This window comes from Nomascus leucogenys, chromosome 6, assembly GCF_006542625.1.
Source record: "Nomascus leucogenys isolate Asia chromosome 6, Asia_NLE_v1, whole genome shotgun sequence".
NCBI classification, from domain to species: Eukaryota; Metazoa; Chordata; class Mammalia; order Primates; family Hylobatidae; genus Nomascus; species Nomascus leucogenys.
In genome coordinates, this window is record NC_044386.1 from 4,722,408 (window position 1) to 4,741,365 (window position 18,958).

The 18,958-nt window shown below is 40.4% G+C and overlaps 1 protein-coding gene across 1 annotated transcript in view; it reads left to right on the forward strand.

Annotated features, from left to right (window-relative positions):
• Positions 1-18,958, forward strand: part of ADAMTS16 (ADAM metallopeptidase with thrombospondin type 1 motif 16) — a 163,485-nt gene that overhangs the window by 63,553 nt on the left and 80,974 nt on the right. The window contains exons 10-13 of the mRNA XM_003263214.2: positions 2,500-2,653; positions 11,734-11,829; positions 15,544-15,692; positions 18,436-18,608. Of these exons, the coding sequence (XP_003263262.2) occupies positions 2,500-2,653; positions 11,734-11,829; positions 15,544-15,692; positions 18,436-18,608 (572 nt within the window). The remainder of the gene's footprint in view (positions 1-2,499; positions 2,654-11,733; positions 11,830-15,543; positions 15,693-18,435; positions 18,609-18,958) is intronic.

Genomic DNA, 18,958 nt, shown 5'->3' on the forward strand with positions numbered 1-18,958 from the left:
TCAGCCTCCTGAGTAACTGGGATTACAGATGCACACCACCATGCCTGGCTAATATTTTTGTATTTTTAGTAGAGACAGGAATTCATCATGTTGGCCAGGCTCTTCTCGAACTCCCGACCTCAACTGATCCACCTTCCTCAGCCTCCCTAAGTGCTGGGATTACAGGTGTGAGCCACTGAGCCTGGCACATTAATTGTTTTACGTGTAGATGACCAATTGTTTCAGTATGATCAGTTTAAAAAGCTATCTTTTCTCCATTCCGTTGCCCTTGCTCCTTTGTCAAAGATCAGTTGACTATATTTATGTGGGTGGATTATTGGCCTTTCTATACTGTTCCTCTGATCTATTTGTCCATTCTTTGTAACTTTACAGTAAGTCTTGAAGTTAGGTATAGTCAGTCTTTGTTCTCTTCTTCAATATTGCTCTGGTTATTTTAAGTGTTTTGCCTCTCCATATAAACTTTAGAATCAGTTTGTTTATATCCTCAAAATAACTTCCTTTAGTTTTGATTGACATTGCATTGAAGCTGTAGATTAAAATGGGAAGAACTAATCTCCCAACAAGATTGAGTCTTCTGATCTATGGACATGAAATATCTTTCTATTTAGTTTTTCTTTGATTTCTTTCATCAGTTTTGTAGATTTTCCTCATGCAGGCTTTGTACATATTTTGCTAGGTTTATATCTATTTCATTTTTGGTTGTTAATATAAATGACATGTTTTTAATTTTCAATAAATTCTGTTTGGTTGTCACTGGCATATAGAAAAGCAATTGACTTTTGCCTATTAAGCTTTTATCCTGCAACTTTGCCATAACTTATTAGTTCCAGGAGTTTCTTGGTGGATTCTTTCAAATTTCTACATAGACAATCATGTCATCTATGAACAAAGATAGTTTTATTTATTCTTTTCTAGTCTGTATGCCTTTTATGTAATTTTCTTGCCTTATTGCACTAGGTAGCACTTCATTACAATGTTGAAAAGGAGTGGTAGGAGGAGTCATTCTTACTTGTTCCTGATTTTAGTGGAGAAGCTTTAAGTTTCTCACCATTAATTATAATGTTAACTGTATATTTTTTGTAGATGGAAGTTCTCCCCTATTCCTAGTTTGCTGGGATTTTTTTTTTTTTATCATGAATGAGTGTTAAATTTTATCAAATGGTTTTTTCTTCATCTGTTGATATGATCATGTGGTTTTTCTTCTTTAGCCTTTTGATGTAATAGATTACATTAATTGACTTTGGAATACTGAACAGACCTTTCAGACCTAGGATTAATCCCACTTGGTCATAGTGTATAGTTCTTCTCATGCATTGTTGGATTCAATTTGCTAACACTTTGTTGAGAATTTTTGTATCGATGTTTATGAGAGATAAGAAAAGCTTTCTTTTCTTGTACTATGTTTGTCTGGTTTTGGTATTAGAATAATGCTGACCTCATCTTAAAATTTAGGAAGTATTCCCTCTGCTCCAATTTATTGGAAGAGACTGTAGAGAATTGGTATAAGTTCTTCCCTAATCTCTGGTATAATTCACAGGGAACCCATCTGGGCTATGTGTGGCTTTTTATGCACAGAGTCCTGAGCTCTGAAGCAGTGGAACGTGGGACTGGGGGTCCTAGAAATGAGCCAGAAATCTTCCAGTCACGGTGGACAACCACTCAGAGCCAAGTTTGGACGATGATCTGCCATTGCTCATTGTATTTTGATTATAGGTTTTTGTTTTTTTGGTTTTCTCAGGGAAGGACCTATTGAAATTTATAGGAGGGATTTAGTTGCTATTTGAAAACACAAAAATATTTAAATATGCTTTCCCAAATGCATAAATTATACCGAAGAACATCCTGGCAGAGAAGAGGATAATCTTTTTATGGAGAAAGAAATTATTGCTTGTTCTTTAGCCATCTACCAATGATTTTAGCAAGGTTAATTTTCTGCTTGACTTGGGGGTCATCAGAAATCATCCTGAGCATAGAGCATTGCTGGTGGAAATCCAGTGTTCCAGGAAGAACCTCTACAATCTGGAAGATAATATACAGGTGTCCCCTAGCCTAGGGGGAAAAAGAATCAAAAGCAAAGAAACAAAGAAAATTCCAGTCTTTGAAATAGACTATGTTTCATTTTTGTAATGTCCATCTTTTGGTTGATTCTGGCAAGAAGTGTGCATAAAAGATGTCCATCATAAGAGCGTCTCACGTTGAACACTGGTTGTAATTATTCAGTTGCACTTTTCCTCATGATAAGTTTAAGAAATTTAATAAGTACAAATCCTCTCCCTGGAACAGGTACAATGTATAATAAATAATTTCAGAAAATGGAGTCTCTGTATTTAAATATAATTAAGATAAATATTATATTGTACCTCAGGAGAAAAAAAGTTCTCCTCTTTGTATACACAATGTATGTTGTAAAATTGCATGGGGGAGAAAGGCATAATTAGTTGTACGTCCTTTGGTTACTCTGTGGGCAGTTACTAGTAGCTCATCTCCTCTTTGTTTCAGCACCGCTCAAGCTATCTGCCTTGCTGATCAGCCAAAGCCTGTGAAGGAATACAAGTATCCTGAGAAATTGCCAGGAGAATTATATGATGCAAACACACAGTGCAAGTGGCAGTTCGGAGAGAAAGCCAAGCTCTGCATGCTGGACTTTAAAAAGGCAAGTGATTATTGGCACATGCTCAATGCAACATAATTCATAAGACTGTTTTATTTAGTGTAACTGATGTTGATATATTCTGCGTTTATTGGGTACCTACCAAATGTCAAATCCTGTATGTTAAGGCTGGTCCTGTATAACAGGAAACACATGTTTCACTGGCAAAGAAGATGACAGGAGATACTGTTGTGGGTATCAGTTTTCATTTGAGAACCGACTTGGCCTGTTAGGTTGGATCTTTCTTTCTGATTTATCATGTGGGAGCTCAGCAATAACTTTTAGTCAGTGTAAGTTGGCAAATTAATACTCTGCATTTTTTTAAATGGTTTTAAAAAAACAAAGTCCCCCTCCTCTCTCCCAATACAAGCATACTTTACTATAAAGCAGCAGTCTACCTAGGGCTACTGATTAATAAATTTCCCTCAAACAAGGTATTTATAGAGTTGTCTCTCATAGAAGGTGATACCTACTCCGTCAACCCCAGGAACTTTACCAGAGTGGTTTACTAACGGAAATTCCTCATGTAACACAGAGACATATGCTCTTGCTAGAAACGGAAAATCGAGATTCAGGAGCCTGCTCTATCAAACACAGGAAAAGCTGTCCATAAATTAAATAAAAGTAACTATTTTTAAGGTTTCTTTTATTCTAGTTTATAATAAAATCAAGAAGAAATTAGAGAAAAATATAGTCCTTCCAAACATTTCAAAATGCATTGGGAATACTCCCAACTTAAATCTAACGTGATCATCTTCTTTATTCCAAAGTGAAGCAGAGCTCCCCCAAAGATCAATTCCAGCTATGTGCCAGAACCGGATCCTTATCTCCTCAGCTGGGGAGTCCCAGACTGGAACAAGAGCTGTAAATCCGTCAGCAGCAGCAGACATTCTCAATACTGCCTTTTCTTGTGGGCAGAAGATGTGAATTCCCTAAGAAATTTTTTTTTGAGTGTTACTCTTCTGTTTGTTAAGGAAAATGGACATAAAACTAATGGGTTTTTTTCAAAGACAGGATCTTCTAGATCGTGCTTCTGGTTTCCATGGTAGTTAGCTTTGTGACCGCAGACTGTGTCATTCATGGTGCCCTGGTGTCATTTGGAAAACATAGGCAATGAAAAGTTAGATGCAAGGTGCATTTTTATTATTGAGGACATACTTACATGCAGAGAAACGCATTCATTTTACATGTACAATTTGAATTTTAACAAATGTATTCTCCCATGTTACCGGCATCTTAATCAAGACACGTTTCATTTACCTAAGCCAGGTAAATAACCTCTGTTATTTGGCTACTCTGTGCGAGCCAAAACTCTAGTTTCTCCCAGCCCTATGCATCCTCTGTCTTGAAGCCCTCATCAGCTTTCAGCCTGCAGTCCTCTGCTAGGCCACCTGGAATCTCCTCCTATGTGGCAGCTGCTCACCCCTTACCATTAGGACCTGCAGCAAAACCTAAGACAGACACCTGGGGCCCCCAGCCCAATGCAACTTTTTTCTATATGAGCCGACTCTCAACTAGCTACTGAACAGGCCTCAACTCTGATCTCTGCATCCTCCAGTCAGTGAGACTGCTATCATCTGCCTGGTATCCACCTCCCCACAGCAGGATCTGCAAAGTGCTCCCAGGCAGAGAGGTGGGCAAATGCGGCGTTCATCCTCCTTGCATGTTTTCCTTCCCTCGAGCATCACAGTACTGTGTTGACTATTGTCAAGACCTGAAACAATTGGTCCATATATGTGGTGTATATAATTTCATAGTTTTGTGGCAGTTTTGTTTTGTTTTGCAGAAAAGCGAATTTGATACCAGTTACTTCATAGTGGACAGTGGGAGAAGTAAAATATCTTTTAAAATTAAACAAACTACATCTATTAAAATCACATAATGTCAAATCATTCCTTATGATATATAAAATTGCTCTTTAACACACACTTTATGTATTTTCTTTTTTATTTTATTTATTTATTTATTTATTGATGGAGTCTTGCTCTGTCACCCAGGTTGGAGTGTAGTAACACCATCCCGGCTCTCGGCTTACTGCAACCTCTGCCTCCCAGGCTCAAGCAGTTCTCATGCTGAGTAGCTAGGATTACAGGTGCATGCCATCATGCCTGGCTAATTTTTTGTATTTTTTGTTGAGACAGTGTTTCACCATGTTGGCCAGGCTAGTCTAGAATTCCTGACCTCAAGCAATCCGCCTGCCTTGGCCTCCCAAAGTGCTGGGATTACAGCTGTGAGCCACCACACCTAACTTTGTATTTTCTTTTAAAAATTAAAAGCTATTTGTGTAGCCAGTATCTCTCAGACACCAAATCTCAAAATTACATATGGTGTGGCAATTAGAGATTTTTTTTTAATTTTCTATGTGAATTGAAATATCTCAGAACAATTTAAACTATAAAACTTATTTTTTTAATGAACACCTGCTCAAATTTTATTTAAAAGGGCCTATTTTGTTCATATGAAATGTAGAGATCAGGAAATTTCTTAATGGGAGGATATAAAACAAGAAATAACAATAAGAAGCAAATGGCCCAGTGCCCAGACCAGCCCTGGGCACAGTAGACTCACTCAGAAATATGCTAATCTAGATGATGGATGGATGATATTTTAGGAAAGGATGAATCTCTTTTAAATACCTAACATTATTTCATTTGAAAAGTGAATAGACGATGTAAATGTGTATGCATCCTTTTTTTGTATATGTGAATGTATATTTGGTGTATATGTATGTTTACATACTTATGTATAATACATGACACATATATGACAATGGCTTTTTCTGTCCACTGATGTAGAGTGATAATCAGGATTAGTGATAAAAGCGTCTCACTGCTTGAAGAATAAATAATGATAATGCACTTTATATCTGACTGTAACATCGATTGTAACTGCATTCTTTTTTTCCATAAGTTATTGGGGTACAGGTGGTATTTGGTTACATGAGTAAGTTCTTTAGTGGTGATTTTTGAGATTTTGGTATACCCATCACCCAAGCAGTATACACTGCACCGTATTTGTAGCCTTTTATCCCTCGGCCCCCTCCCTCTCTTCAGTCCCCAAAGTTCATTGTATCATTCTTAGGCCTTTGTGTTCTCATGGCTTTGCTCCCATATATCAGTGAGAACATACAATATTTGTTTTTCCATTCCTGAGCTACTTCATTTGGAATAACAGTCTCCAGTCTCATCTGGCTCACTGCAAATGCTGTTAATTGATTCCTTTTTATGGCTGAGTAGTATTCCATCACATATATATACATATACATATATGTATATGTGTATATACATATATGTGTGTATATATATATCATATACATATATGTATATATATATATCACAGTTTCTTTGTCCACTTGTTGATTGATGGGCATTTGGGTTGGTTTCACAATTTTGCAATTGTAAATTGTGCTGCTATAAACATGTATGTGCAAGTATCTTTTTTGAATAATGGCTTATTTTCCTCTGAGTAGATACCCAGTAGTGGGATTGCTGGATCAAATGGTAGTTCTACTTTTAGTTCTTTAAGGAATCTCCACACTTTTTCCCATAGTGGCTGTGCTGGTTTATGTTCCCAACAGCAGTGTAGAAGTGTTCCCTGTTTACCACATCCACACACAAACATCTACTGTTTTTTGATTTTTTGGTTATGGCCATTCTTGCAGGAGTGAGGTGGTATTGCATTGTGGTTTTGATTTGCATTTCCCTGATCATTAGTGATGCTGAGCAGTTTTTCATATGTTTATTGGCCATTTGTATATCTTCTTTTGAGAATTGTCTATTCATGTCCTTAGCCCATTTTTTAACGGGATTGTTTGTTTTTTTCTTACAGATTTGTTTGAGTTCATTATAGATTCTGGATATTAGTCTTTTGTCAGACGTATAGATTGTTAAGATTTTCTCTCACTCTGTGGATTGTCTGTTTACTCTGCTGACTGTTCCTTTTGCCACGCGAAAGCTCTTTAGTTTAATTAGGTCCCAGCTATTTATCTTTGTTTTTATTGCATTTGCTTTTGGGTTCTTGGTCATGAAATTCTTTTCTAAGCCAATGTCTAGAAGGGTTTGTCCAATGTTATCTTCTAGAATTTTTAGAGTTTCAGGTCTTAGGTTTGAGTCTGTAATCCAACTCAAGTTGAAGAGTGTAGTACAAACAATTTGAGGAAGTGAATCTGGTGGTGTGCCATTCACAATATTGAAGCACTACAATACAGTTTCAGCCCAGCCATCTGAAAATGTTGGTTTTACCCGGGGTGTTATGTTGTGATGTTAAACCTTGACCAAGTTGGTATTACTGAAATTGTTTTTTGTGAACATAACTCTTAAATTATGGACTAGAATAAAAAGAGAGAGGCTTCATTAAAGATAGTATACCTCAGCTGCAAAGATAAAGCAAGAGTAAATGCTCTGCATAGGTTTTGACTCTTTTCTGCCCAAGTTAGGTATTTGTTATTAAAAACATTTTGTCTTCATCGCGTACCTATCATGCTTTGTCAGCGTTGCTTTGGTGGCCTGACCCTGCAATCTGAAACATAAGCCACCAGAATTGCTTTGAAATTTGATCACCTCAGCATCCTAGGGACTGTTGTTAAATTGGGAGTAACCCCAAAACTCAGCAAGTCTGACATTCCAACTGCCTGGACTCTAGAACCGTGATTTAATAGGATCTTTGTTCCAAGAAGACTCTGAAGTTTCATTAAGGATATAATGACCTACAACAATAATGCTTTAATAAAATCACGGTATGTTATGTACCATGAAGCTAGCAGTTAAGTCAAAGTGATAAAGTTGGACGGAACAATTGGTTTTTGGCTGTTCATTTGTAGTTTACTTTTCTTTTTTTAACTTTTTCTATTTAATGTTTATGGAATAGTTGCACATATTTATGGGGTGCTTGTAATACATCAAAACTGATACAGAAGAGTTCCGTTTTCCCTTTGCAGGACATGCGACAGGGGCGTGGCTCGCTCCTTCTGTCACCTCTCTGCTCAAACCCCTAGGGGGAGCATGCAGACAGGCAGGTACAGAGACTGTGGGGAGCACTCTTGGGCTCCGGCCCCACGACAGCCTCTAGGAGTGGGTGTCTGCAACTCCCAAAGCCCAAGTGGGCATGTGTTACGGTGCACTCCTTCAGCTTCGCCATCTGTGGATGGCTTGTGTTAACCAGCTCAATAGACCCTCCGCCTTATTCCAAGGGCAGAGGGCCAATGTGACAGCTTTCTGTATCCCAAGCTCTTTCCCAGTGTACTGGAAAAACTGGGTCACCCCTGTGGCCTCAAAGATGAGTGTGAGGTTTTATTGAGTGGTGGAGGTGGCTCTCAGCAAGATGGATGGGGAATCAGAAGAGCAGGATGGAGTGGGAAGGTGGTCTTCCTCTGGAGTCAGGCTGTCCAGTGGCCAGACCCTTCTCTGGCTGCCCCCCCTGAATTCTCCTTAGCATCCAGACATCCCTCCTCTCTTCCTCTGCCACGTCATTCATCTTTCCGCCGTCACTGGTCTGCCAGTCTGCTGGTGTCTGCTGGTCTGTTCCTCTGCTTCTCTTGACCACGTTCAGCCACTGTGTGTGCCCATTAAGGTCTTGGGTTTCTATGGGTACAGGATCGAGGGCATGGCGGGCCAGAGTAGTCTTGGAAAATGCAACATTTGGGCATGAAAACAGGAGTGTCTGTTCTCACTTAGGTCTGTGGGCACAGGCCTGAGGGTGGAGCCCTCTCCAGGGACCCCTCCCTTCTCTACTCAGCACCTCCCTGCCCCCTCCCATATCAATACAGGCATACAATGTGTAATGTTGAAAGCAGAGAAACTGGGATATCCTTCACCTTAAATGTTCATCATTTCTTTGTGTAAAGAACATCACACTCTTCTAGTTATTTGGAAATATACAATAAATTGTTGTTAACTATCGTCACCCTATGGCCCTACTAAACATTAGGTGTTATTCCTTTTATCTAACTGTATTTTTGAACCCATTAACCAACTCCTCTTTTTTCCTCCCATCCCCCTCCACTACACTTCTCAGCCTCTGGTAACCATCATTTCACCACTACGAAATCCATTTTTTCACTTCCACGTGTGAATGAGAATGTACAATATTTTTATTGTGTCATCGCAACTCTTAAAGACACTATAGTTTTTATTTGTTTGTCTGGGACAGAGTGCCATGTGTATTAAATGGCAGACAAGTACATCTATAGGATACCAAGGTCCCAAATTATGTTTTAAATGTTGAAAGACAATACCATGGGTTATATGATCGTCAAGTTTCTTCTAACTTTGTGATTTATTCCAGCCTTGAGGACTGGAGTTGGGGATTGAGCAGGTCCCAAAATGAGGCTGAAAACACAGATGGCATGAGCCGAATCACAGACTGAATTAGAGAGCCACATGATTTGGCGGTGAGCTGTCACCAGCATCCTATATTTGAAGGCTTTAGACTTTAAAATGTTGAAAGCCCATGCCTTTAACAATATCTTCATCAGTATTTATTCTGCAAAATGCTCCCCAAAACTAAAACATAAGAATATTCTGGAGTTACTCTGAATGGTAGTCGGAATCATGGTCATCTTAAGTCATCTGTGGCTTTTTATGATCACAATTTCCTGATTCTCGCTAATGTTACTGTACGTAAAGCTTTCCTGGTCCTCTGTCACTGGTTTTCACAGGAGCAAATGAGTACATGTTCAATGTGCCCAGAAAGCATTTATTGATAGACGAGTAGCAAGCACTGTACCAGATAATGATAAGGAACATAGGAAAATAATTTAACATTTTAAAACACAATTTACCTCGTACTATCTTGAGTAGTCTTAGAAACGGCCCTGTGAATTAGGACCCTAGATCCCTAAGATCACAGCAGCCACACGGCAGAGCCCTGATCGCAGACGGAGACCTGTGCCGTTGTTTCCTCAAGCCCTTGAAGTGAGAAAGGAAATGTGCAGTGCCTTAGTGCCTTTACTTTAGGTGCCAGGCCCTGAGCTGAACACATCACCTATAACCACTGCATTTAGCCCCCAGAACAAGTTGATGATTGGATGTTGTTATCCTCATGTGCGCAGTGAGGACTCTGGGGTCCTGCCTGCCCAGATCTGCTTGCAAAATTCACCCTGGATCTGCTTATCTACCCGGGAATCCCAAACTCTACTGGACCATTGTGGCCATCTCCCAGATCACCCAACCACACAAGCAGCTTCTGCTTTCACCTTCATTCATTCATTCAGTATGAAGGAATCTGCTTTCACACTCATTCATTCATTCCTTAGTTATGCATGCTCAGCTTCCTGAAGCAGGAGGTCTCTATGCCCCATCGGTCCAGGAGGCCTCTGTGAGCCACCCAGGAACTGCCTAATCTCTCTCCTTAGTCTCCTGTTCTCACCTATCATATTGCCACCCAGACATCGAGCCAGTGTGCACAGGCTGTGGTTTTAAGGGAGTTTATTTTTATCCTGGCATTCTATCAAGTTGTCATTCCTGCAAGCGAATAGTGCTGTCCAGTTGTCTGTTTGGAGAATTACATTCAAGGCCCTTGAATTCATGGATTCCTTGGGTTCCACATACATTTTTTATCTCTAAACACCTTTCTGGCCAAGAACAGAGGCCCCTGACACCATATACTAATGAACATAATTAAAGCCTGTCTGAAGGAGAACAAACCCGGGTGCTCGCAGCAGTCCTCATGGGAGCAGCCATAGGAGCATCACTGCTTGTTCCCTGCTGACCAAGACCTCAGCCAGGCAAAAGCCCTGGCCATCAACACAACACACTTATCACAATGGCGAGGATCCCAGGGGACTCGAAAGATCATGACATTTCATTACACAATGATTGTAACCATATGAGATTTTAAACGATAGTGCAATATGAAAGCAATTGATATCTGAATTAAAACACTCAACATTTACTTGTTGACATTTCAAGCTCCAAAATCTGGTTTATTAGTGAAGGAGATATAGCCAGGGAAAATATGAAGCTGTGTCTTTAATGAGTACCTTAACTTCTAAGTATGTAATGAAATATATGCAGGAGATTTAAGAACTAGTGTTAAAACCCTTCATGAGATGATTCACACAATGCAGAAAACCTTCTTCTAACATGGTTGAAATACGGAGTGAGATCACCATGCAGCAAAATGCCATCTTCCCAGCTGCACTACGTTGATGTGCTTCACTGCCTTGCATTTTCTTCATAACATGAATCACCCAATAGATGCATCCATTTAATTTCTTGGGGAATAGTGCAGCACTTGTTTAAATGTTCTGAACATTTGTGCAGACAATTTAAGAAATGTTTTCAACATGTCCAGTTGTGTCTACCACCAGCATTCCAGAAGGTTCCATCATTTCACAAGTCCTACTGTTTGCCCTTCATTGAGACATTCCTTTGGACTCAGTAAAAACAATTCCTTGCACTTGGAGAGTCTTTTATAGTTTATAAATCTTTTTCATTGGGGCATCTCTTTCTGTATGCGCCAAATGGTGATTTACAGCAAATTCCTTCTTTACCCTATGAAGACCAAGAGACAAAGAGGGTCATATTCACAATGGAACCTCTTGCCTGGCAAGATGCCTCACATATTTTAAGCTTTAATCATAGATTTGGGGATGGTGGATGCATGGTTAAATGGATGGATGGATGGATGGATGGACAGATGGATAGATGGATGAACAAGCGAACAAGCATCTTAAACATCCTTAATTTAAAAATAAGAATTCAGACTTGGAGAGATTCAGGAAGGTGGGGTTGAGAAGAATACATTATGAAATATTAAGTTTAGTTTTTTTATTTTAACTTTTTTTAGTTTTCTGCAATGTCTGTTAAGCATATTTTACATTCTCATTTAGAAAATATAAGTTTGTTAAATAGATAATATATAAATAAAACAAATAAAGTATAAGAGATGGAATTAATTTGAATCAAGTCTAGAACATGAGTCTCCTTACTCCTTACTCTATTATATGCTATCATATTGCTAAGTAGGCATTTGCTTGTAAATTATATCTGTTGTTTTCACCTTAAATCTCTCAGTGATATTTTTATTATAGATGAATGGACAACATGATGTAATCCTAATGACCTTTTACAAAATTTCTTTAGGACATCTGTAAAGCCCTGTGGTGCCATCGTATTGGAAGAAAATGTGAGACTAAATTTATGCCAGCAGCAGAAGGCACTATTTGTGGGCATGACATGGTAAGAACCTAACTGTAGGTAGAGCACTGTATTCAGATGCTAGTCTTTCAACCCATGCATCTTTGCACCTCTTGCATAGGTATTTTTAAAACATGTATTTCTCATATACATATGCATACCCATGCTCCTATCAAACACTGTTTATTTTATATGGATAATGTGAAGAGGAATCCTTTTCTCACTTTTGTGAAAATAAAATTGATGAGCTACCTGGAATTCATAGACATAGAAATCAGACAAGAGGTGATGACAGATTCAGTCAATTGAGGGGAAACATTAAGCCATTGACCACCATTTATCATGGAAAGGACCAGCATTAAACAGTGCTGTGAAAGCCACAGAACAACGGTTTGAAGACCCTGGAGCACATCATTTTCACTTATCGTTGACTCTGTGAGAAGAGAGAGAGCTATGGTAGAGAAAAGAAGAAGTATACAAGATGTTACAGCAATGTGGATGCAGTTGGAGGCCATCCATTATCCTAGGCAAACCAATGCAGAAAGAGAAAACCAAATACTGCATGTTGTTACTTACAAGCAGGAGCTAAACCCTGAGTACACATGGACACAAAGATGGGAACCATAGACCCCGGGGACTACTTAAGGGGGGATGGTGGGAGGGGGCAAGGGTTGAAAAACTATCCCATATTGTGTTCGTTGCATGGGTGATGAGGTTATTCAAGCTCCAGACTTTAGTGACACGTAATCTACCCATGTAACAAATCTGCGCATGTACCCCTGAACCTTGTATATTTCTCTGAAAGAAATATACAAGATAACAAGTTTATTACTAAATAGTAAAGAATGACAATTTCATTATTAAAACTTTAAAAAATTATAATACTCCATAATATTTTAATTCTTTTGATTTAACTTATAATTGCATTTTTTAAATATAAAAGATTATTAATAAAGATAGAAAGATCCTGGACCCAAATTATCACATAACTATTTTTGCTTTTTATGTATCTGAGTTTTTTAGTGGCATTAGTGAATATGAAATGATATTTAGGCATTGATCTAGTATGGTATTTGAACATGCCTAAATATCATTGTCCTATTATGTTTAAATACCAAAGAAAATATATCACATCTTACACATATTCAAATGTGACTACAGACAGAAAGGTTTTAAAATGTTAACAACAATGCTAACACATGTTTTCAGGTTAAATTATTGCAGTGCCGACTGAAGAACAGAAATAAGATAAACTTATTGAGAATAGCCCCCAGCCACCATTCATTCTGGACACATTGCTAATATGCTTTTTTTTCAGTTCCTCAAAGGGCATGAGATTGATCATTGAATTCTTCTAATTCATTGAATTCTGCTAGTGATCCAGTGATCCAGTTGATTTAATCCATAATATGTAATGTAATAGCAATGCTTTTCAGTTTCTTTTTCTTTTTTTTTGAGATAGAGTCTTGCTCTGTTGCCCAGGCTGGAGTGCGGTGGTGCAATCTCGGCTCACTGCAACCTCCGCCTCCCGGATTCAAGCAATTCTCCTGCCTCAGCCTCCTGAGTAGCTGGGATCACAGGCACCCGCCACCACGCCCAGCTAATTTTTATATTTTTAGTAGAGACGTGGTTTCACCATGTTGGTCAGGCTGGTCTCAAACCCCTTGACCTCGTGATCCACCTGCCTTGGCCTCCCAAAGTGCTGGGATTACAGGCGTGAGCCACTGCACCCAGCCAACTGCTTTCAGTTTCTTGAAAGAAAATGAGTGTAATGAGATATGGCATGGAAATTCTAATTGTCGAAGGACATCAGGTAATTTACTTGAGTGTTAAGCTGCAGATAATCATGACTTTTCTGCTGTCATTGATGAAAATGGATTATTCAGGTGATCATTTGCAAAATTATGCCTATTTCTTAAAAGACCAACAGCCTTTCTGATGTTGCCTTTGAGCTATTGCCTGCATGAAATGCGAGGTGGTTCTCCAGGCATCCTGCTTTCTTTGTGGTCAGGTGCTACTTTTTCCTGGGTAATGTGGTTGTGATGCTTTTTCACAATAACCTGTATGTTCTGGTTACATTTTATTTATCTCAAAAGCACCATTAAATTGATTTCCATTGATATGTGACATTATTTTCCCTTGTATTTCAAATGTAGCTTTTTCCTTTGTACCGAAAAAAAAAAAAAAAGGCCATGTTGAGATAGGGTAGGTTCCTACAAATTACACAGCTGAACCATGGTCCAAAGCAATGAAGTGTTCTGTTCAGTGGCCAGTGTGGGACTCTGTAAGCCAAAGCAAATAACTGAGGCAAATCTCAGTGAATGTAGAGGTTTACTTTTCCAAAGTTGAGGATGTGCTCTGGGAGGGGGCAGGACAAAAATCACAGGAGCACCTGTGACCCCTGCTCTTTCCAAAGAGGACTTTGATGGCTTCCATATTTAAAGAGGAAAGAGGCCAGGCATGGTGGCTCACACCTGTAATCCCAGCACTTTGGGAAGCTGAGGTGGGCGGATCATGAGGTCAAGAGATCGAGACCATCCTGGCTAACATGGTGAAACCCTGTCTCTACTAAAAATACAAAAATTAGCTGGGTGTGGTGGCATGCGCCTATAGTCCCAGCTACTCGGGAGGCTGAGGCAAGAGAATCACTTGAACCCAGAGACGGAGGTTGCAGTGAGCCAAGATCCTACCACTGCAATCCAGCCTGGGCGACAGAAGAAGACTTGGTCTCAAAAAAAAAAAAAAAAAAAGGAAAGAGGAGCAAAGGAAGCAGGAAAGAAGAAAAGAGGGGAGAGTAGACAAATGAGGCCAGCGGTTGCATCCTATGAAAGTAGCCTTTTTTTCTCTCTCTCTCAGTACAAATCTAGTGGCTCTAGGAGATAAAAAGGGACTTGACTTCAGGTCTCCCCAGCCCACAGGCCAAGCTCTTCTCACAACACTGGGGCCAGGACAAGAGACAAACATCTTCCTTCTTCCTCTCAACAGACAGTCTGGACATTTAAGATCTTAGAAGTCCACACCAAACCACCCAGGGAACCACTGCTGTTGGACATGGTGTTAAATAGTGCATAGCCCTGATGTGTGGTGCAGTGAATTTGCCACGTGGAATTTAGCATGAATTAAAATGAATGAGCACTTCTCTGGAGAAAGGGGAAGAGATAGCATCTCCAGCCTTCGTGGGGACAGATGAAATTCCACATGGATTGCCTCATCGCCCTGGAAGCTGCGTGACCTCTAATGTGGCATTAGTTAATCGTCCCAAGGCTCCGAGCCCAGGTGCTTTGGGGTGAAAGCACAGAGTACGGGCCTGAAATGACAAGGTGTTGAGCCATGCGGAGCCTCCAGCTGTGCTTTCCTACCTGAGACTCTCTCTGTTCTGAACATGAGATGTGAAAAGCACCTTGTTTTCAGGACAGGTCAGAGTTCACCGACTTGGGAGTTGAACAGCCAGACTGAGTATTCAGGTAACACTCCTTCATTAAATGTGTTAAGTTTCTAGGAGATCAGACATTTGAAAATGGTTTTTCTATTCATCTTCCCTGTATGTGAATTTATAGGAGGATGCTCGGTTTGGAAAGAAAAAAAAAAACAACATCGAATATACTGTATTTATATTAGGTGCTACTTGAGTGTAGGGAGGCTAATGTCTGCATAGTTTACAAAATTCCCCACTGCTCAGCCTTATAGCAGTGATGAGATGACCCCGTCTACCTACCTGTCTGAGTCAAGTCAACTTATTTATCTTGAAAATTTTAGTGGTGCCGGGGAGGACAGTGTGTGAAATATGGTGATGAAGGCCCAAAGCCCACGCATGGCCACTGGTCGGACTGGTCTTCCTGGTCCCCATGCTCCAGGACCTGTGGAGGGGGAGTGTCTCATAGGAGTCGCCTCTGCACCAACCCCAAGTAAGTATGCCTTGACCGCCTTCCTCACAAACGACTGATTTCCATGCCATGAACCCTCCAAGCAGTATGCCTGTGTCTCAGCTCTTTTTTTTTTTTTTTTTTTTGAGATGGAGTCTTGCTCTGTCACCCAGGCTGGAGTGCAGTGGTGTGATCTTGGCTCACTGCAACCTCCGCCTCCTGGGTTCAAGCTATTCTCCTGCCTCAGCCTCCCAAGTAGCTGGGACTATAGGTGCCACCACCACGCCCTGCCAATTTTTGTATTTTTAGTAGAGACACGGTTTTTCCATGTTGGTCCGGCTGGTCTCGCACTCCTGACCTCAGGCAATCCACCCGCTGTGACCTCCCAAAGTGTTGGGATTACAGGTATGAGCCATGGCGCCCGGCCTCAGCTCTTAATAGCAAGCCTGTGCTGTGCATATGATCGTAAGAAGCACTGAACAGGAAAGGTATTTCACTCAAGCATTTCTTAATTAACTCTCTGTGCTATAACTTAAGATGCTTATAACTACCTGACCACAGCAAAAAATAACAGCACCAACAGTGATATTCAGGAATTGAATTTTAACCACATTTACTTGACATACCAAGGATCTGCTTAAAACAAATAAATAAATCATAAGAAAAGTATATAGAATACAAATAAGTAGATCAATAAGAACAATGGTTTTATGTGGAAAAAAGCAAATTTGGGGTTTTCCATCAAATATATTTACCTTCACAACAGGAAGTTTAACTGCCAGCTTCTGTAAGAAGTAAGAATGAATGTGAGAAGCATCACCAATGTGCGGAAGTGAAGAGGCTTTAATTTTTAATTTTTTTAATTTAACTTTTATTTTAAGTTCAGGGGTGGAGTATAGGTTTGTTACATAAGCAAACTTGTGTCACGGGTGTGTGTTGTGCAGATTATTTCATCGCCCAGGTATTAAACCTAGTATTCATTGGTTATTTTTTGTAGTCCTCTCCTTCATCCCACCGTCCACCTTCCAACAGGCCACAGTGTGTGTTGTTCCCCTTTATATGTCCGTGTGTTCTCATCATTCAGCTCTCACTTATAAGTGAGAACATGCGGTATTTGGTTTTCTGTCCCTGCGTTAGCTTATTAAGGACAAAGGTCTCCAGGCTCCATCCACGTTCCTGCAAACAACATGATCTCTTCCTTTTTTATGGCTGCATGGTAGTCCATGGTGTGTATGTACCACATTTTCATTATCTGGTCTAACATTGATGGGCATTTAGGTTGACTCCATGTCTTCGCTATTGTGAATGGTGCTGCAATGAACATTCATGTGCATGTGTCTTTATGGTAGAATGATTTATATTCCTTTGGATATATACTCAATAAGGGGATTGCTGGGTCAAATGATATTTCTTTTTGTAGGTTTTTGAGTAATTGCCACATTGTCTTCCCCAATGTTTGAACTAACTTACACTCCTACCAAAGTGTATAAGTGTTCCTTTTTCTCCACAACCTCGCCAGCACCTGTTATCTTTTAACATTTTAATAGTAGCCATTCTGACTGGTGTTTTTTACATCTCCCTTTGCCTTTAAGCTTGTTTAAGATGTGTCACTTGGCTTGTTGTTTCAGTCCCAACTTTAAAGCATGAGCTCCCCTCACCCCCTACCCCCCTCTGTACCCCTTGGGCTGCCTGCACTTACCAGTGTGTCCATGCAAATTCTCTGGGGTGAGCTGTCAGTACCAACCAGCAAAGGTGACTGATTCTTTAGTCTTGGTCTTTGGGTCCTGTCCTTGTCACCAGAAGACTGGTGGTGGAAAGAAATTTTGGTCTGGAAAGCAAAGTCATTGAACTTCCCTCTGAGTTCCACATTCTCTCAAATGTCTATCCTGGGAAAGTGTAGTCCTCCTCAATCAGCCCCTCCCTGTGCAAGGTGAGGACAGCCCTGCCCACCATGCCTCACCCCTGCAGAGGCGCTGGGCCCAGAGAGGAACAAGGACAAGCAAGCGTGCCCTGCTGCTCTTGTAAAGGATTCACTCCATAGAAAAGGGAGCACAACCTCACCGTTTGTGTTCAGGAATGTGTTCTAGACCACTTAGAAATCCACTTTTCCAGCTGGGCACAGTGGCTCCCACCTGTAATCCCAGCACTTTGGGAGGCTGAGGTGGGCGGACCACGGGGTCAAGAGATCGAGACCATCCTGGCCAACATGGTGAAACCTCATCTCTACTAAAAATACAAAAATTAGCTGGGTGTGGTGGCACGTGCCTGTAGTCCCAGCTACTCGGGAGGCTGAGGCAGGAGAATCACTTGAACCCGGGAGACAGAAGTTGCAGTGAGCCAAGATCACACCACTGCACTCCAGCCTGGGTGACAGAGCGAGACTCCATCTCAAAAAAAAAAAAAAAAGAAAGAAATCCACTTTTTTCCTAATTACCCACTCTAACACTCTTAGCTTCATCTCTCCAATAAGCCTAATTTTAAAAAATATAAAAATTAGCTGGGCATGGTAGCATGTGCCTATAGTCCCAGCTACTCAGGAGGCTGAGGCAGGAGAATCACTTGAACCCTGGAGGTGGAAGTTGCAGTGAGCCAAGATCGCACCACTGCACTCCAGCCTGGGTGACAGAATGAGACTCTGTCTCAAAAAAAAAAAAAAAAAAAGAAGTCCACTTTTCTTGAGTACCCACTCTAATACTCTTAGCTTCATCTCTCCAATAAGCCTAATTTTAAAGAATTTAATAGCTACTAAAATATGAAAATTCTAACTTCAAAATACACATTCCAGGCCATCTCATGGAGGGAAGTTTTGTGAGGGCTCCACTCGCACTCTGAAGCTCTGCAACAGTCAGAATTGTCCCCGGGACAGTGTTGACTTCCGCGCCGCTCAGTGCGCCGAGCACAACAGCAGACGGTTCAGAGGGCGGCACTACAAGTGGAAGCCTTACACTCAAGTAGAAGGTAAATCTCAAACTGCTTTCGGGTAATAGCCTCATGCTTTACTACCTTTACTTTTTAAAGAAATACATGATTGAGAGTGTGGTGCGCAATTAAACCAGACGTCGCTCTGGGAGGTGAGGGTCGCATATTCTCTTTTGGAGGTCAGTTTTATTTTGCCAGCCCCACTGTCACGACCTCTTATCTAAACTTGACCAGCTGTGAGGTCAGAAATCAATGCACCAGATAGAAAGCGTGTGCATAATACAATGAAGCTCATCAAAGAAGTGATAAAAAATACAAAGTAGATCCTGCACGGAAATGGAATGGAAATGGAATGTTTTGGAATTAAGAATTACAGTAGTTGATGAATT